Source organism: Octodon degus, unplaced genomic scaffold (assembly GCF_000260255.1).
Source record: "Octodon degus isolate 3935 unplaced genomic scaffold, OctDeg1.0 scaffold00052, whole genome shotgun sequence".
Taxonomy (NCBI): domain Eukaryota; kingdom Metazoa; phylum Chordata; class Mammalia; order Rodentia; family Octodontidae; genus Octodon; species Octodon degus.
Window position 1 is genome coordinate 3,571,368 of NW_004524628.1, and position 19,665 is coordinate 3,591,032.

General features: G+C 57.3%; 1 protein-coding gene across 1 annotated transcript; it reads left to right on the plus strand.

Moving 5' to 3' along the window:
• The first annotated feature begins 339 nt into the window (after nt 1-339).
• Nucleotides 340-14,348, plus strand: Prom2 (prominin 2). Its single transcript, XM_023717391.1, has 24 exons — nt 340-735; nt 1,016-1,065; nt 1,406-1,608; nt 1,710-1,830; nt 2,054-2,117; nt 2,375-2,464; nt 2,783-2,985; nt 3,312-3,386; nt 4,331-4,394; nt 4,515-4,674; nt 4,850-5,002; nt 5,896-6,019; nt 6,496-6,587; nt 6,697-6,781; nt 8,669-8,815; nt 9,258-9,329; nt 10,021-10,113; nt 10,231-10,284; nt 10,975-11,055; nt 11,238-11,306; nt 11,942-12,031; nt 12,161-12,267; nt 12,557-12,629; nt 12,792-14,348. The coding sequence occupies exons 1-23, from the start codon at nt 492-494 to the stop codon at nt 12,618-12,620; spliced, it is 2,505 nt and encodes an 834-aa protein (XP_023573159.1). The 5' UTR covers nt 340-491; the 3' UTR covers nt 12,621-12,629; nt 12,792-14,348.
• The last annotated feature ends 5,317 nt before the right edge of the window (nt 14,349-19,665 follow it).

A 19,665-nucleotide genomic window follows, 5' to 3' on the forward strand; every position in this document is an offset into this window, starting at 1 on the left:
AACTGGCAGTGGTCACCTGGCATCGCCCCGGGGGACACAGGAGGACCCAACAGAAGCAGGGAGGGGAGCCTGCGCCTCAGATCCTTTGGGCCAGAATTTCATTAGGTAACCTCAGTTTCTGGATGGCAGAGCTGGGTGGAGGACATACTATTTGAAATTGGGCTCTCAGCACTCCAGAGGTGCTTCCTGGGCCCAGCCACAGGAGGCTGCGCTGGCTCCGGGGTCTGTGGGAGGCGACAGGGAGCCCCAGGTTTCACAACAAATGTCAAGGGCAGCTGGCTCAGGCCCAGCCCCCTAACCAGGTACCCGCCCCTGCCCTTCCTACGCTCCCGGCGGGCGTGCGCCCAGGTAGCTCCGGAGCCCAAACCTGTCGGGCCGGTTCTGAGAGCTGCAGGGACGGAGGGAGGAAGGCTGCGAAGGATGCACGGCCTGCCCCGGGCTCGCCCGCTCCCTCCACCGACTGTGCCCGTCCTGCCCACCCACCCGACCCCATGAGGCGCGCACCCGGCCTCTTGGCGCCCCTGCTGGGCCTGGGTCTGGGGCTGAGCCTGAAGCTGCCGGCGGCAGTGGCCGACGACTGTGGGTCCCTCGGGCAGGCACAGCGCCTGACGTTCGCTCCCGCGGCTAGGACGCGATGGCTGGCGCCTCTCGTGCGCCCACCGGGACCCCTGGACCCACTCTATGGCACCGTGCGCCGCTTCCTCGCCCTCGTGCAGCTCAACCCTTTTCCTTCGGGTGAGTGTGCCCCTCCCCGAGCGGGCCTGGGCTGGCGATGGGTGCCCTGTCCTGTCCCCGTTCTCATCCCGTCCATAGTCCATAGGCACTGGGAGGGCAGGTGTCCCAGAATTCCCACCGTCTTCCTCCTTCCCAAAGTACCGGGGCAGCGGCATCTGGCGAGGGCCTCCGAACCTTCCCAGGTGACCTTGACCAAGTCCACGTTGGCCTGGCAAAGAGGAGGGTGGGCACAGGCATGGTGGTGGCTGTCCCTTCACTTCAGCCGTGCTCTTTCCTGCAGAATTGGTAAAAGCCCTCCTTAATGAACCAGCCTCTGTGAAAGTAGATGAGGTGAGCATGGTGCTGGGGAGGTGTTGGGGGGTCAGGTTGGGCTCCCACACCACACAACTCCCCCTGCCTTGCTGGGCTTGCAGGGTGGGGGTTAAGGGCATCCTTTGTCCTCCCTCCTGGGCTCAAACCACTGCTATGCAGCCTATGGGCAGTGGGCTTCTAGGGGCCCAAATCCCCCTGAACTTTGGTTTCTTCTGTAAGATGGTAATAAGCAAGGACATCAAGATGCAGAACAGGGCCCTCCCTACTTGTCCTTGTCCCCCTCTGATGTCCTCCGGACTCAGGGCTGGCACAGGTGGCCTTGGGGATCATGGCTCCCCGATGCCCTGCACCCCACCAGGTGGTGCGGTACGAGGCTGGCTACGTGGTGTGTGCTGTGATCGCGGGCCTCTACCTCCTGGCGGTGCCCACCACAGGGTTGTGCTTCTGCTGCTGTCGCTGCCACCGACGCTGCGGAGGCCGAGTGAAGACGGAGCACAAGGCCATGGCCTGCGAGCGCGGCACCCTCATGGCCTTCCTGCTGCTGACCACCCTTGTGCTGCTGTAAGAGGCCGCCCAGGCGAGGTGGGAGGGCTGGGCACTGGGGGCCTCCAGGGCTCCTGGGAATCCTGCAAGCTCCTTCCTCCTCACTTCACTCACTGCAGGATTGGTGTGGTCTGCGCTTTTGTCACCAACCAGCACACACATGAGCAGACAGGCCCCAGTGTGGAAGCCGTGCCCAAGACCCTGCTCAGCCTCCGGGGCCTGGTTTCTGATGTTCCCCAGGTAAGCACCACCTAGCCTCTGCCCTGTCCCTAAACACCTTGTGAGTGCCAGGCCCCAGCAGGACAGAGCAGAGCCAGCCCTCTGTAGCCTGTGGCCTGCACATGTGGCCTGCCCTGGCTGGAAGGCCACTGAACCATGTTTTAGGACCTGTGCTGTCTTTAGGCTGGAAGGGACAGGGGACAAGAGTCAGGAATGGGTAGCTCACACCCCTGTGTTTGCCTAGGAGCTGCAGGCCGTGGCAAAGCAGTTCTCCTTGCCCCAGAAGCAAGTTTTGGAGGAGCTGGATGGTGAGGGTTACAGCTGGCCAGCCCCGAGGTCCCAGCTCAGGCCTGCAGGGAGGCCCTCCTTGCTTTCGTTGCTGTGTCTTGATCCCACTGGGAAACCATCTCAGAGGGGACACAAGGGGCGGCAGGTGCTCTGCTGCAGGAGGCCAGAGCCCACCCTGCCAAGTCCGGAGCTAGGGCCTGGGGAGCAGGACTGGTAGGGGTGGGGGTGAGTCCTCCATTCCTGGGGTGGGCCCTGCAATATGTCCCCTGCTCTCCAGGGGTCAGTGAGAGCCTTGGAAATATCGTGCACAGCCAGCTTGGGAGCAGAGTTTACCCGGTGCTGGCTTCTGTGAGCAGCCTGGGCCAGGGTGAGTTGGACCAGTGCCTATGTGGGTGGGACCCAGCAGGTGTCTCCCCAAAGGCCCACCCTCCCCCAAGCCCTCAATTTCTCATGCTCTGCCACCCTCAGCCCCACCCAAATTTCCCATCCCCTTATGCCAGGCTCCTGGGCCTCAGGCATCCCTGCCCACTTCCTGGCTTAGCCAGCTGTGGGCAGTTTCCATTGTGACTCTAAGCGTGATGACTACAGGTCCTTATGGCATGGAGGGGGGGGGTTTCCCACCTGTTGAGGCCACCAGGAGGCCACAAGCCGTGGAAACTACTCAGGCCACGTGTGGGTTTCTCAGCCCTGCAGGTCGCCATGGACCACCTCCACACCCTGAATACCACCTTGGTGGAGCTGCGCAAGGGACAGCAGCACCTTGAGCCAGCTGTGCAGCAGCACAGGGACCGCCTGCTTGCCCTGCTGCAGGAGCCTGGGTGCCAGGGGGACTGTGAGGGGACCTTGAACCGGGCCCGCTCCCTGGAGCTGGCCGCTGACTTTGTCCAGGTGTGGGCCCAAGATACAGGCCACTTGGGGCTCAGGCGGGTGACTGCACCTGCAGCCTGGGTCAGGGGTCCCCTTCCTCAGGCTATCCCTTGGAGGGCTAGTGCCCAGCACCCAGGCACAGAGCCAGGAGCACTCCTAGCCCCGCACACAGCACCTTGAGCTTCACGTGTGTTAGCTCCTGAGCCCTTACCACACTGCAGGGTGGTATCGGCTGCAGTGGTCCTCATTTTATACATGGGGCACGGCACATTCAGAGGCATCTGCCCCTTTCCTCCCTCGGGGACCCTCTCAGGCCTCTCCATAAACTTAGCCCCTGCCCATTTCAGGTCCCCTCCATGGACCACGTCCTGTACCGGCTGAAGGGTGTACCAGAAGCCAATTTCTCCCACATGGTCCAGGAGGTGAGTGCCCATCTGCCCACCTGACCCTCGCTCCTAGTTCCTGGCACTCACAGAGGAGGGGCCTCAGTTTTCCCTTTTTGGAGTGGGAACCCAGTTGAACCTTTGATTTGAGACCACCACTGCCACCTGGCACCCCAGGCTCTTGACGAGCAGCAGACATCTTCAGGGGAAGCATTCAAAGGGAGACACTGAGACCCTAGAGCGGTGGGGGCTGCAGCAGCCAGGGAACAGCACCCCACAGAGCCCCCAGGGCTGGCAGCTCTGGGCTGGTATGGGGAAAGTATCCTGTGAGTCAGCGCCTGTGACCCAGGGCTGGAGTTGGGGAAATGGTGAGTCAGCCGTGCTGTGGCTGGAGCAGAGGTTCTGGGAAGAGGCCTGTGGGAGCTGAGGCGGAATGGCGGCTGGAGCTGTGCTTCTGGAGGAGGCTGGAAGGGCCTGCAGGACAGGGAGGGGGTCAGGACAGCCTGGGGAGGGGCTGCAGATGGAGACAGGAGGCTGGGGCAGCCCTGTGGTAAGGGTTGGGTCAAGCCTGTTTGAGGAAAGGAAAGCCAAGGCCAAGAAAAGGGATGGATCTTGAGGAGCTAAGGTTAAGTGAAATCAATCAGACATCAAGGGTTAAATCGTGCATGCTTTGTCTTCTACAAGAAACCAAAAATATAAGTAACTTAAAGAGCCAAATAAGAGAGATGATAGGAAATGGGGGCTTTGTGGAGATAGGAATGAGATTCCAAGAAGGAGGGAGGTGAGAGGACAGAGAGGTGAAGCAGCTCTAAATGATGAAGTTTACACACACATCAAATGTGATGACTATGTATCACAAATGTGTATTCATAAAATTTAGTATCACTGGGGCCCTGTGGGTGATGTCCTCCCTCTGGGCTTTGGAGTCCCCATGCTGGGACACAAGCCCAGGTCAGGAGGCCAACCTGCTCTTGGTCCTGCAGGAGAACAGCACCTTCCGCAGCCTCCCATTCCTGGTTGCCATGCAGACAGCCAACATGGTCCAAGGTGAGCGTGGTAAGAGGTGAGGCTGGGCCTGTGGGGCCAGTGGCCACCCGCCATGCCACCCTGGGAAGGCTGTCCTCCTAGGTGGCTCCTAAGTCCCCTAAGCCCCTGTGCCTTGGGCAGATGTGAAAAAGGCAGTGGCCCAGCAGCCTGAAGGCTTGAAGACATTGGCCAGCAGCTTCCCAGGCTCCGAGGCAGCCTCCCACTGGAGCCAGGCACTGGAGGAGTTAGAAGAGCACAGCCGCCCTTACCTGCAGGACGTGCAGCGATACGAGACGTACAGGTGCCAGGAGGGGGCAGGGGGCTTCAGCGGGACGGAGCCTCCTGCTTTCGCTTCTCGCTAAGCCAAGACCCTTGGCTCCTCGGGCCTCTGCGTCCCACCTGTCTGTGTGCCCCGGGGCCTGAGGGAATTCAGGAAGAATCCCCAAGTCCCCTGCTCCAGCCCTGCCCTCCCACAGGTGGATCGTGGGCTGCGTGCTGTGCTCCACTGCCCTTCTCGTGGTGATCTGCAACCTGCTGGGCCTCTGCCTGGGCATCTTGGGGCTGTCGGCCAGGGAGGACCCCAGCCACTGGGATGCCAAAGGCGAGGCTGGAGCCCGCTTCCTCATGGTGTAAGAAGGGGCAGGGGAAGGGAAGGGTCCCTCTTGCTCCCAGGGACAATAACAGAGTCCTGGGAGATAGGAGGCCGACCTTCAGGTCCAGCCTCACTCCCACTCCTTGGGTGGTACTGGGCAAATCACTAACCCACCTGGCCGCAGTTTCCTCAGGTGTACAGAGGGGTTGGACTAGGGCAGGAGAGGCAAGTAGCTCTCCCCACCATACACACACCTGTGAAAACTGCAGTGCCCAGTGTGCACACTCACCCACTGAGCCCAACACAGCCTCAGAATCCTTTTTAATCCAGCTTCCAGGCAGCATCAACAGCACCAGGAGCCGGAATGCAAAGCTAGACTAGATGACCTCTAAGGCCAGGCCTGCCTCATATGGTTGTGAAGGTTGTTCATTACACGAGGGTCTCTTGCCAAAGGGTCAAGTAGGGGATAAAATGCACCCAGTAGCTCCACACTCTGATCCTCATAGCCTGGCACAGGGCTATGCCCATCTCACAGGGCAGCTGTACAAGTCTGTGGCACCCAGCCTAAAGGTCCTTGATGCTCAACCCTGTTGGGTGCTGCCCAACAGGGTCACACCTGGTTGTGTCCTTCCAAGTAACCTTTGGAAGGTCACTTCCATGGGCCCTAGGGCCAGCAGCAGGTAGTCCTGGCTCCAAATAAAACAGCTGTCCCTTCCTCTAGGCTACGGGGTAGGCTGTAGCAGAGGGTAAGTTTGGAGACAAGACGGGTCTTCTTCCTCCTGAGAGGCCCAGCCCTTTGTCCTCCTCCCAGAGGGCTCTGCCCTAAAACTCAGCCTCGGGGCTCTCAGAGCCAGCTCTGGGTGTGTGTGTGGGCAGAGCTCACTCCAGCACAGCCAGTCTCCCCTGCCTCACCCCATCTCTCCCCCCCAGGGGTGTGGGCTTCAGCTTCATCTTCGCTGCTCCCCTCATCCTGCTGGTGTTTGCCACCTTCCTGGTTGGCGGCAATGTGCAGACTCTGGTGTGCCGGAGCTGGGAAAGCGGGGAGCTCTATGAGGTGCGGTGCCCTCCAGGTGACCTGTCCCTGTGAGGTCCTATGGGGAGGGGCAGGGAGCTGTGGGCAGAGCAGAGGGTTGTGGGGGAGGGGAGGCAGAGGGGATAAGTGGGAGAGAGGGGCAAGAGCAAGACAGCCACCAGAGAGAAAAGCTGTGAGTGCTGGGTACTGCCCCGGCCTTGGCAGAAGCCCGAGTGGTCACCCCCGTAGCCCTCTAACCCTCTAACCCTGAGTCAGGGCCCAGGAGCCCTGGTGCCCCATGTAGGGGGTGAGCTATGATCCTGGAATTATTTCTTCCTGAGGTCAAGCTGACCACCTTCCTACGGTCACTTGGGAACTGTCCCCAAGAAGAGATAGGGCCCAGGCTGTTTGAAGTACAGGCTGGGTCTGATGCCAAGGAAGGAAGCAGGCCATGGGGAAGCTGGGGCAGTCTTGTCCCCACCCTGATTTGAAGCCCATGACCCTCTCTCCATCTCCAGTTTGCGGACACCCCTGGGAATCTGCAACCTTCCATGAACCTGTCCCGCCTTCTTGGCCTGAGGAAGAACGTCAGCCTCCTCCTGGCCTACCAGTGAGTGGGCAGCCTGAGCAGAGGTGGGGTGACCTGGAGGGATAGAAGTGGATGTCTCACTAGGGTGACATCACTCACCCTTGCCACCATGTTCCTCCCTCCTCTCCAGGCAGTGTAAGGAAGGGGCTGCACTCTGGAGGGTCCTACAGCTCAATGACTCCTACAACCTGGATAAGCACCTGGACATCAGTCAGGTAAGAGAACATTCTGGAAGCTGGGAGGCCCTTCCTGTACAGCTACATTCTCTGCTCTGGAAATGATGGAGATGCCTCAGGATAGAGCTCAGGGCTACAGCAGGTAGGTACAGGTGGTAAGGACCTGGAGGCCATGACCCTGTGCTCCAGGGACAGCCACACAGCTGAAATGCAAGGAGGGTGACAGCGAGTAAGTGGCTGAGGGTATGAGTCCTGCCTGAGGCCAGGCACTGACTGGCATGCTCCAACTGGGCCAGGCCAGACAGACACATGGTGGCACTCGCTGGGGCCCTCCCCATGCTCTCATGGCTAGGAAGTGGTGGTGGGATCCTACCCCCAGCCTGACAAGAACTCTCTGTGCCCACTAGGATTTGGGGTGTTCACTTGCAGGGCAGATTGGAGAATGGAATTTGGGCCTCAGTAGAGAGAGAAGATTATGGAACAAAGAAGGACTCCTTCATAGGAAGATGTGCTTCTGAAAGCCTACAGAGGCTGCCAAACATCTGCTCCTCTCTTCCCTCCACACCTCTGTGAGGTGGAAGCCATTTCCAGTCATATCCTAGGGAAATCCACACCCATCCGTACATCCCTCCTGCCACTCAGGAGCCACCACCTGCTTCGGCTCCATTCTAAGAAACCCTCCCAACTCCATGGGGCCGCCACCCCTTTTGCCCCAGGGGTAGCACAGCCAGACGCCCAGCCCCAACTCCACACCTTAAGCTGCACCAGGGACAGTTAACGCCTCACTCCCTGCTCCTCTAGCCTCCTTAGCCTGTCCAGAGGCCACTGGAGTAGGCAGTGTCCCGGTGCCACACTGGGCACAGCCTCATGGTTTGAAGGATGGCCAGGAAAGGCTGCGCAGGGTCCTGGGCAGAGCAGACTTCAGGCCCTATCACCTGAAAGTCATGGTTCTCAGGCAAAGGGGTCCTAGGAGGGGTCCAGCTCTCAGAGAAAACTGGCAGGTAAAATGCCAATGTCAGGTGGGCCAGGAGGTCCTCAGAGGCCATCTGGTGACTTTCCAAATGTCACATTAAGAACACCTATCCCCAAAGGAGAATAGCAAACTAAGTGCGCACCAGTCAAAAAGTGGGGTCCAGTAGGCAGCACCATCCCCTGCACGCACCGGCCACATCAGGCACTGAGGCCTGAAGTGCGACTTCAGCACTCTGCTTGTGATAGGCTGAGGGTTCCTCTCCCACCAGGGAAGGCAGCATGGCTGTGCATCCTCTGGCAACTGAATGCTCCTCTCCGGTCTTAGTTCCTCACCTGTAAAACACTGAGGCTGAATTTCATGACCCCTAAATCTCTTGCAGCAATGGTAGGAGAATGCCAGAGGTTTTCCCTGGAAATATGATTACATCTGTTCATTCACCCATTCATTCATTCATTCATTCATTCATTCATTCATTCATTCATTCAAGCATGCATGCATGCATCCAACCATCTATACACAAACTTGTACCATCAAAAGTGCCTCCTCTGAATGCTGAGGGTTGGGGCAGAACAGGCAGGCAAGTTTGCACAGACATGGTGCTGATGGTGATGAACAAGTGCACAAAGAAGTAAGCTGAGGTTGGAACAGAGGACTGCAGGGCCATCCTGTGACTATGGAGGCACTAGGACTGTCACACCAGGGTGTGATAAGGAGGAGCCAGGAGAGCTGCTTTATATCAGGTGGCCAGGGAGGAGCTGTGTGGCAGCCCAGTAGCCCTCTGGGTGCTGGAGGAAGACTGGGTCTTAGAGATGTGCTTCTAGGAGCAGAAGCCCGCTGGGAACCTCCCAGGGTATGGGGTGTCCAGAGAAGGGAGCCCTGAGGACCTCACTTAGGGCAGTGTCTGGGCTTTGGATCAGCAACTGGGCATGTCCTCCTCTGCCCCCTCCTCCCAGTATGCCAAGAAGCTGCAATGGGACCTGAAGAGCTTGAAAGTGGACATGAAGGACCTGGACCTGCTCAGCCCAGAGGCCTACCAGGACCTGGAGGCCCTGCTGGCAAGTGGAGTGGAGAGCGTCAGTTACCAAGACTTTCTCGTTCAGGTCAGCAGAGGAATGCTGGGTACCCTAGTAGGGTGGGGACAACACATAAGGGCCACAGAGGCCCTGGCATGGGCCTTGCCTTCTCCTAGCACTTGGCCCTCCCTGCTGAGACCGCTTCCTCTTGCAAGTGTGCCCAGACCACAACCTTGTTGACCTTTGTCCCCGACCCAACAGTCCACGTCGCTGTTCATGGTCCTGAACCCACTGCTGCCCAGAATGCGGGTGGGAAGCACCTCTTCCTCGCTTCACACCAGAGGGCACCTGTCTTTTGATTGTTCTTTTCCTGAAGATGTCTGAAACGTTTGGCAGCTCTAGGTCAAATCCACTGTGACTGATGCGGCACAGCAGACTTAGCTGGTGCAGGGCGCATATGGCAAGGGTAGGAATTCAGAGGCCATGGGGGCACAAGATCAACCCTGCTGGCCTTTCCATCCCCCCTCAGATCCAGAAGCCTGTGGTGAAGATTGACATGGAGCAGCTGGCCCAGGAGCTGGCAGGACTGGCCCAGGCTCAGGTGAGAAGGAGTGGGGACTCCAGGGCAGGCAGCAGTCAGGCCTGGGCATGGGGTGGGGAGGGCCTTGGGCTGGGAAGTGCCAGGGCAGAGGCAGGGACCAGAGCCTCCATCAGTGCTAACACTTCCAACACTCTGCTGTGCTTGAGGGTTTTGCCACATCAGTTCTGATTCAAGACCTAACATCAGTTGGCTGGGCAGCCTGGGGTGAGTCTCCGAGCATCTCTGGGCCTCTGCCTTGTTGTCTGTAAAGTAGGCTCTCCACCTCAGATCAGCTCAAGGGACTGGTTGGATGTCACGTGGAAGGGCAAGCAGTGCCATGTGCATACCAGGTGTGGAATCCGCATGTTGTGATGGATCAGCTATGACAGCTGTCCTGCAGGGGAAGAAACTGCATTTCACATTTACAGTTACCTAGTTTGGAACGTTCTCGCTAAGGCATCCCAGAGACCCTCCCACCAACCCTCCTCAGCTTCAGTGCCACTGTGGCTCCCTTTGGTGTCTGTGACTGACTGAGGGGCAGACCTAGAAACTGGGCTGGGGTTGAAGCTTCAGGAGGCTGAGACTTTCTGCCTCTGGGCCTGGCAGTTTCCTTCTGCTCCTCACTGTGTGCCACCCAGAGGCCGGGTCAAGGTTCCCCTAGAGAAGTCCAACCCCGCAGGGTGGGGCCATTCTAATCTCTCTTGGCCCTCAGGGCCATTCTGTGCTGGGGCAACAGCTACAAGAGGAGGCCAGAGGGCTCCAAAACCTCTCCCAGGAGCTGGTCATCCCCCAGCAGAACTTGGTGGTAAGTTTGGGTGCTCAGGGAGCCTGAGAATTGGGAGAGAGGGCAAAGAAGAAGGAAGATGCTCCATGTCCTCCCTCTCCACCCCTCCCTCTAACTAGCCTGAATCTTTCCTCATAGGTCAAGCTCAACCTCAGCGTCAGGGCCCTAGAGTCCTCTGCTCCAAAACTCCAGGTGACTGCTGAGTTGTGGACAGTGGGGTGGAATAGGTGGGCAGCAGAGGGAGAAAGGAAGTGGGAACCCAGCTATCTATGGACCTTGTAGGCTGTGTCTCGTCCCACTAGAGATTGAGGGTGGGGATGAGAAGGAGGTGGGGCTGGGTGGTCAGCCCCTTGAGGACCACAGATCTCTGGCTCTGAGTGTGTGTGATATGCTGTTTGCATGGATGGATCATTGGATGGATGAATGCATGCATGCGTGGATGCATGGGTGGGTAGATGGATGGATGGATGGATAGATGGATGGATGGATGGATGGATGGATGGATGATGGGTGATGGATGAAGGATGGATGGGTGATGATGGATGGATAGATGGATGGGTGTGTGAGTGGATAGATGATGGATGGATGGATAGATGGATGGAAGATAGATGGATGGATGGATGCATGCATGGATGGATGAAGGATGAATGATGAATGGATGGATAGATGATGAATGGATGGATGCATGCATGGATGGATGAAGGATGAATGATGGATGGATGATGGATGAAGGATGGATGGATGGATGATAGATGAAGGATGGATGACAGATGGATGCATGGTTGTATGGAGGATGAATGGGTAGAGGACGGGTGGATGGGTAGATAAATGAGTGGCTGCTTCCTGAGCAGGACACTGAGCTAGGACTCTGGCTTCCTGCAGCGGGAGACTTCAGTCATCCTAGGCAATGTCACCTCCCTAAAAACAGAACTGCCAGCACTGACCAACCATGTCATCCAGAATGTGAGTGGAGTGGGGGAGGTAGGGACTGTTATGGAACCAGAGGGACAGTGCCTCTGCCATGGGCTTCTCCATCCATTCCCTTACAGTGAGTCCCAAAAGCCAGCCTGGCCAATGACATCAGGCATGAGGGTATGGAGCGGGCTTCTGGGACCTCTGCCAGCTCCAGTTTCCCTCTCCTGCAGGCAAGCGAGTGTTTCCTGACCCGGGAAATGGGCTACTTCTCCCAGTATGTGGCGTGGGTGAAAGAGGAGGTGAGTTGGAGGCTCAGACCTTGCCTGGCCCACCCGTGGACCAGCTGGTCATGCTTTGCCCCATCATGTCCCCTGAGGCCCTTCGGGGGTACTCAGACCTACAGGATTGGACCCAAACTGCCATACCTGGCAACTGTGCTCCACTCCTGCCCAGACACTCCCTGAGGCCCACGTGTGAGCTGCCTCAGCTTGGATCATGCCATCCTTACCTTGTTCCCACCCTTTTCTGTGGTTCAACCCCTGCCTAGCTTGTGCTCTCCTGAGGACCCCAGTTGACCATACCTCTGCAAGCTGACTGGGCATCCCCTGGGCTCACAGAGAGTGTGGCTTAGCCCTCAGTAGCTTTGGGTGATGTGGGTGCAAAGTGCCTGAGGACATGTGCACACAGGCATGCTGCCTCAGTGGTGCGTGGCATACACAGTAGAGCCCTAATTCAGGTGGCAAATGGATGGGGCGCAGGAGTGGATCCCAGGTGTGTTCTCTCTCCCCATGTGTCTGTACCTGTGTGTCTATGTGCCTGTCCAAGTGTGCAGTGGACCCTAGCTGTGTCCCTGTCAACCTCTCCCTCTGACTCTGGGGTGTACAACTGTGGTTTGAGCATCCCCACATATACTTGTCCCCTGTTGGCACCGCAGGTGACTCAGCACATCGCCACCTGCCAGCCCTTCTCTGCAGCCCTGGACAATGGCCGTGTAATCCTGTGTGACATGGTAGCTGACCCCTGGGTGAGTGTTGTTGACTCTGATGACCGTTTCTCTGCCCCACAGCGATTCTGAGGTGGAGGCCGCAGGCACAGGGTGGGCTGGGAAGGGGGCTCTGTCTGGCCAGGTGTGCTGACCTTGGGCTCCTTCCAGAACGCCTTCTGGTTCTGCCTGGGCTGGTGTACCTTCTTCCTCATCCCCAGCATCATCTTTGCTGTCAAGACCTCCAAGTACTTCCGCCCTATCCGGAAACGCCTCAGGTGAGGGGCTGCTAGGACCAGGGGCACCCATCGGGAGCCCAGGAAGGAGTCTACCGTCACTAGGCCCAGGCCCCTCTATCTTGTCCTGAAACTTTCCTGGCAGAGAAGTCTCCTGTCTGAGCCTTAGAGATACACATTCTCTGGCCTGGAAATTGTCCCATATGTCTGCTCTGTCCCTTTGCTACAATACCTCTGCCTGGATACAGTTTGCTAGATTCTCTCCCGGCTTCATCCCTGGGGTGGGCAGAGGTCTGTGCTGGGGGCTCATCTCCATTCTGCGATGCTCCAGCTCCACCAGCTCAGAGGAGACTCAGCTCTTCCACATCCCCCGGGTCACATCCCTGAAGCTGTAGGACCCATGGGTGAGTCTGCCCCCTACCCACAATGACTCAGGGCCTGGGATGGAGGCTGTGGGGACAGAAAGACTGGGACAAGAAGAATCTGGGTGGGGCCCATCCAGCGTTGGGACTAGAGGTCAAGCCCTGCCCACCCCCCACCCCATTTGCTTTCTTCTTAATTCACAGCAAGGTGAGGTACTCCCTGGGGCTGCCTGTCCCCTCCACTTGACCTGGACCAGAGGACTCCTGAAGCCTTGTGGCAGAGCTGAAGTGGGGCTCCCTGCCCAGACCATTCCCCAGTCCATCTGTTGCCCTCACACCTGTCCCTTTTCTGTCCTTTCTGCTCATAACCCCCTTCATTCATTCTCACTTTTGCTGAGCCACAGGACAACAGTTTCTCTAGGTGTCCTGCCCCTGTCCTCCTTGCTGCCCTGTCCCAGCACCAAGAAGGGCCTGTCCTCTGCCTGCCGGGACCCCTTCTCCATCCCCGTGCCTGCCCCTTCCAGCCCTCTCCCCATCAGCACTCCCTCTTCTCCCCTCCAAGCTCTTTGCTCCTTGTTCCCATCCGGCCTTCCACCTGCCTCATCTTTCGTCCTAACCTCTCCTAGCCCCTTCCTTCCTCCTTCCAAGGAAGTTCTTCCCTGTCCTCTCTTTATCCCACCCCCAGCCCCACTACTGGTCCTCCAGGGACCCCTCCTCCTGCCCAGCCAGCTCATCAGATAAACCTGCCAAGCAGGTGTGATCCTGTACTGGGCTGGATGTGGTCTCCGCCTCATGGCCCCAAGCCCTCCACGGGCCCATCCTGGACTTCCTGGCCCCCAGAGGGAGGGAGATTGTTTGAGGGCTGAGCCACCTGTCTGCACCCCAGGTTATGAATAGCATTGTCCCCAGGCCCTCTCTGAGTACTGGTTCCCAAAGAGTGACTGGAACCTGGGCTACAATGGGGTCACAGCCTGTGTTCCCCCAGAAGGTAGCATGTCCTTGCTTTCCTAAGCTTTATTTTGGGGTCCTTGAAGCCAGCCCTCCCAGACTAGGACTCTGTACCTAGCTATTGTTGAGTTCACATCTTTGTTGGCATCCATGGATACCCTGAATACCTAAGGATAGGGCTCAGCGCCTGGATGGGAGGCTGCCGGTAGGAGTGGGCAGACCCGGGTTCACAGACTGCCTGTGATGCCGCTTGCTGGGTGCCTTGAACATGTTATCAAGGTTCCCTCAACTCAGCCTCTCCTTTTATAAGATAGAAGAATCAGAACCTCGATATCGAGCTGTGAAAACGAAATATAACAAGTGAAAGGTCCTGGGAACAAAGGCACAGCAAGGAAATGGGAGCTGCCGTGACTGCACTGCCCAAGGTGGAGCTAGGGTCTGCACAGGGACAAGGGAAAGGGGAGGGAGCCCCTGTCCCAAGGCCACAGCCCTTGGGGATGGTATGGTCTGCTGAGTGCTAGATGGGGTCTCATTGTATTTTATAAACCAGTGACACAGCTGCTGCTAGAAACTAGGGTGGTATGCGCAGAACGTGTGGTCACTTTGACCAGCGCATGCTCACCCAGGGACCCTTGACAGCCACACAGGGGCCTCCTTTTGGTTTTACCCAGAGGTTGGTGGGTCAGGGTGGTTTTGCTTGTTACTCGGCTGTCAGCTTGCACAGAGGCGGTAGCATGCTGAATACTAAAGCGCAACTGATGAGATCAAAACAAATGAAATAGACATAATTAAACAATGTGTTCAGCTCTCTCTGAATTGCCTGTCTTATTTTATATCTATTTGAGCATATTAAGCGTAGTATTTTATCATGCTTTACGATTTGATTGTGGTGTAGGGCACTGGAACCAGGCCTTTGCGCACGCTAGGCAAGCACTCTACCCGCAACCTGCACAGCCGGAAGTGCTCAGCCGTGCCCGTAGAGCCCCTGAGGCTCTACAGCTAGCAGGTGTTGCTCCCTTGGTTTTCGTGAGTTGTGTCTGTCTCTTCACATCCTTGGCAGTTTTGACTGCGTTGGGGAAGTCATGGCATCTGACAACTCATCAGAACAATCCGAGAAAAGGAATTGTCTTCCTCCACAGGGCATGGTTACTTCTCGCAGGTGGCTGGGGACCTAACAAAGGGGAATCAGTTTAACATACCACAGGGAGTGAGCTGGCACCAAAGGCTTTGCAGGCCAACGTACTTCTAGTCGTTCGCATGGCCCTGGGACCCAACCCAAAGCATGGCAGGTTTGCCTTCCTCTTGGCGGCCCTGGGGATCAGCCCCAGAGGTTCTTAAAAGCTTTGCTCAGCTTTGTTGCAGTATTTGGTAGGACCAGCAGAAGCCCCTAGGGAAGTCACCCCAGAGCCAGGCACATGCCCCACATCTCGGCCCTTGGGGTTTTTCTTGGTTTGTTTGCTCCATGATACCATATATATGTATATGTAATATGTATTATATGTATATATAACATGTGTATATGTGTATATATAATATCTATTCTGATTATTAACTTTGTTTACTCCTTGATACCATACATATACACATTTATATTTGTACATATATTTATAAGTATATATGTATTCTGATTGTTAATTTAAAAAGCTGCTCAAAACATGTTCTTGTGTGTACATGCATACACACACTCATTTTGAGTGGTTTTTACAGTTGTGTTGAGCTGGGAAGTTGATCCCAATTACCTAGTCCAGCATTAACAAAAGTAGCGCTCATCAAGAGTGACTTTACTTTCCCTCCCGTGAACTGGAATATTTAATATCCAGAATCCTGGGCCTGGCACACTGAACACTGGCTTCACCAAGGAGCATCACTGGGAGAGCGCTACTGCCAGTGCTGGTCATCCCGAGATGAGGCTGACACCTGGAAGTTGACAAAGGGACAGAAATCGCTGTAGAGAAAAGTAGATCGCCTGTTTGCTGGGATTTGGAATTCTGGGATCCTCCGATATTAACACTACTTCACATGAGAAACAGCCCCTCTGTGGTCACAGCCTTGTCTCACCCTGACAGCCTCCAAAGGAAGTGAGTTTTCATCTAGGGCGGAGCTGATAAAGCTACCTGAGGTTGCGGGGCAGGCTCAAGGTCACCTGAATGAGATTCAGGTCCCAGGTGCTGGCCCTGGAGGTTTCCTCTTGGATGAGCCACCAATCTCCATTCTCTGTGGGCATGCTAAGGGGGCCCTGTCTCCAGGGAGACTTGACCAGATGTCCTTGCTGTCCTTGTGGCAGGAGGGATGACAGATTGGAGGCCCTGGGAGTTCTGCCAGATGCTCCACTTGGCTACCCAGTGCAAGGCCCTGTGGCAGATTCTGCCCAAAAAAACACCACCCGGGCCAGTGCATCTGAGGTCCCAGGTGGGTGGGCAGGGTGGCTCTGACTGGCGCAGGTGTGCATGGGGAAGGCACATGGCAGAGCTAGGACAGCGTGACAGCTACAGTGCTGATATCATATTGAGCTATAGGCATAAGCCAGGAAGTGTGCTTTACATGAGTTTATAAAGAGCTAGGCATCACTGCCACCTGCCTGAGAAAACTCACATATGAATTCTGGAGTGGACTGAGTGGACAGGGCAGTACTGGCTGAAAGGGGTCCACTGCAGATAGTGACAGTCCATGCCACATCAATTCTCTGATGCAGCCTGACGCCCTGCTTGAGTGACTGTGGACAGTGTCCCTCTTTCTCACCCCCCAGAGCCTGAATGCCAGGCCCTCCCCAGAGGCTGGTCAGCCTCATAATGCAGGATCTGGGGACTCACGCAAGTAGAGGAGGGGATTCGGGCAGAGGAACTGGGCAGTGCCTCCCCCACTGCCAGCCAGAGGGAAGAGGGCTTTTCTGCGAGCTCCACTGAATCCTCTGTGGTCTGGGGAATCCTGTGGACAGATGCCTCGGCCCCTTCCTCCTGTAAAGGCTGGCTGGCTGCTTCGGTGGAAGAGCTAAGGGAGGGCTCAGCCCAGATGAGGCATCCTTTGGGAGTCAGCAGGGGCTCCCTTGGGCCCAGAGCCAGGAGGTCACTCTGAAGGAACAGACCTCAGCGAAGAGACCTGGACCAGTTACTGGATGTTGGGAGTCCTTGGTTCCCTAGAGAAATTCCCCAGCCAGGGGCACGGGACAGGGGGTGGCTCCTGGCAATGGCCAGACTCAGAGGCCCTGGGAGGTGCCCACAGGAGAAGGAGGCCTCAGCCCTACCATGCCAGCGAGCAGCTCAGCTGGAGGCTGACCCCGCAGCCTGCCCAGCAGCCGGCTCCCACTCGCCAGGCTCACAGACACCATGGGAGGGGTGACGGTGGGTGGCCTGGTGTTGAGCTGACCGCTGTGTGACACTGGTAGAGAAGGGTCCTAAGCTGAAAGGGTCCTCTGAGGCTGGTGAGCAGCAGTGCAGGGAGCTGGAGGCTGGTAAAAGGTGCCATGAAAGCTGCCCCAGGTGGCTTCAGCGTCATTGCTATCCCAGCTCCGCCTCCCTGGCCCTTGGGAGTTTTGTGACACCCAGACCAAGGTTTTGGTGGGCAACAGACATTTTTGGAGTGCCTGTGAGGAAGGGGCTCCACGTGTGTGAGGACCCACCTCTACTTGAGGGGGCTTCTCACAGGTAGGGGCCTATGGGGGACGGGGTCTCTCTCTCTCTCTCTCTCTCTCTCTCTCTCTCTCTCTCTCTCTCCTCCATCTCTTCCTCTGTGTCTGTCTCTCCAAGTCTCTGCCTCTTAACAACAACAAAAAAAAGGCCCCAAGGAAAAGACACAGGTCTTGGGGCACAGAGCTGGGTCTGGGGCCTGGGGAGAAGGGATTTGAACTTGGGCCTAGAGTTGAGGCCAGGAGCAGGAATGGAAGAAGATCTCAAAGACCCCAAGACTCACAGGTGGGGGTGGCAGAGCCCGGCTTGAAGCCACGCCTCCGCTTTCCACTCCAGACTCCCCACCACCCCTCAGCTTTGGCCTTGTGAGGAAGACAGCTGAGACCCATCCAGCTGAAGCAGTCGGCTTCAGCACGCAGGCCTCTTGCAGCCTGCCTGCATTGACCTTTTTTGGCTCCAGTACGCCTCCAAAGACTCTTCTGAAATGCCAAGGCCCTCTTGGGGAAGGTTGGCTGATGCCCAGGTGCCCATGGCACAGCCTCCGGAAGCCCACAGGAGAGCCCTGCTTGGTGTGGTGCAGGGGACCTGGAAGTGCCTGGGGCCCTGGAGAGGCTCCTGAGAGGGAAGCCAGGGAGGAAGCAGCACGCGGCACAAGGACCCCGGCAGGGCACCACCTGTGTTTCTTCCGGGCACCCACCTGGGTGCAGAGGGCACTTCCAAGGCCTGATGACCCAGCAGGGTGAGCAGTCCTCATAGGCCTGTTCTTTGATCTTGTTAATTCCAAAGAAAGCTCCTCAGAGGAACGGCATTTCAGCCAGTGTGCCAAGCGGGGGCACCGTGACTGTCCAAAGGGCAGCTGGCCTGTGCTAGGTGGCTCTGGTCCTGCCTCCCTGGGCTGTGCCCCGAGTTGTGCCCAGCCTGCCCTGTGCCATGGAATAAGCAGGCATCACAGCTGGTGTGCAAGGCCTGGGCACACAGGTGTGTCTCACCCACCGTGACTCTTGTTCTTAGGGACCGGGCAGGGGCTTTAACTTTCTGGGTCTCCTCATCACTGAGTGGAATAGTGGTGCTTTTCTCCTGAAGCCACCTAAGAACTCAGAATGCTCAGGAACCTTGCTTGGAGCCCAGGGAGGCAAGCTGCCCCACCTCCACCCTCCCGCTCCCCACGGAAGGTCAGTGGGCTTCCAGGAACCACGACTCTGGGCTGGGGGCTATGAGGGAGGGGCTGCTCTCCCTTCTCCTGGGCACAGCTGCAGACAGGGCATCAGGGTCTGCTGAGCCGCTCACACCCACACCGTGAAAGGCCCCTGGTATCCTGAAGTCCTGTCCGCCGGACGGACGCTGGGGCTGATCCCTTGCCTCGGTGGGTCCACAGCTCCCACAGCTTCCTTCTCCCAGAATCTGAAAGCTGGGGGGTGGGGAGGCCATTCAAGGGCCTTTGTGCACACTGCAAAGGAGGGGGGCATCGCAGACTCTGTTTCCATGGGAACCGCTGGCACAGGCTGGCTCCTCAGGGCACCGAAAAGGGAAACTTGGCAGAGGTGTCAAGCATTTGGCTTCTAGGTGGCTTCCTTAAGGTCCATAAAGATGTTCTCAAGAGGCAAGGAGCACCCCCTTTTGCAGGGGTGCCAGGGCCTGCCCAGAAGTTGGGGGGTCCCTCAGCTGCCTTGAATGTGGTTCCAACCCCAGAGTCAGGCAGGTGCAATGGCACCCAGAAAGTATAATGGGCTTACCCCTTGGGGGAGAGTCCCCTACAGTGATGGGGAGGTCATTAAGCGGGGGACACTGAGGCAGGAGGCTTGCAAGTTTAAGCCCAGCTTGGACAATTTAGTGACTTGGTGACACAGTGTCTCAAAATAAAAATTTAATAAAAGAGCTCAGGATGTAGCTGAGCTTGGAGGCTCCCGGTTCAGTCCCCAGTGTGGGGAGAGATGGTGAGGAAGGGCAGATAAAAGAAGAGCGGTGGGAGCCCTGACTATCAGGCAGATGGTGTGGGTTCTTTGGTGGTCACTCTTTCCTCCTCTACAAAGCCATCTGGCACCAGTGCCTGGAGTTCTAATTCCTGACAGAAAATACTGGAGACGCCACCTACCGTCTCACCCTCACTGGCTCAGCATTGCCCTGGGACTCTCAGGCACCTGAGGCCACACATCTGGAGTCCAGAGGAGGGCTCCCTTCAGCAGGTGGTAACTCCAGTCAGGTGTCCCCGCTCCTAGCCCCGCCCCCACCCACCAAGGCTTGGGGAGCCCAGCCCACGTGTTAGAGAGGAGGGGACAACAGGGGTGCAGGGAAGCAAGGGCACGGGAGCCCCAGAGAGTGGGGCGGGACAGGGTGACTGCAGAGCAGGACTGGGAAGCAGAGACAGCGGGGGACTGGGGCTGCAAAGGCGTGAGACAGCCAAGAGCACGTGTGTGCGTGCGTGCGTGCTTTTGTGTGTGTGTGTGTGTGTGTGTGTGTGTGTGTGTGTGAGAGAGAGAGAGAGAGAGAGAGAGAGAGAGAGAGAGAGA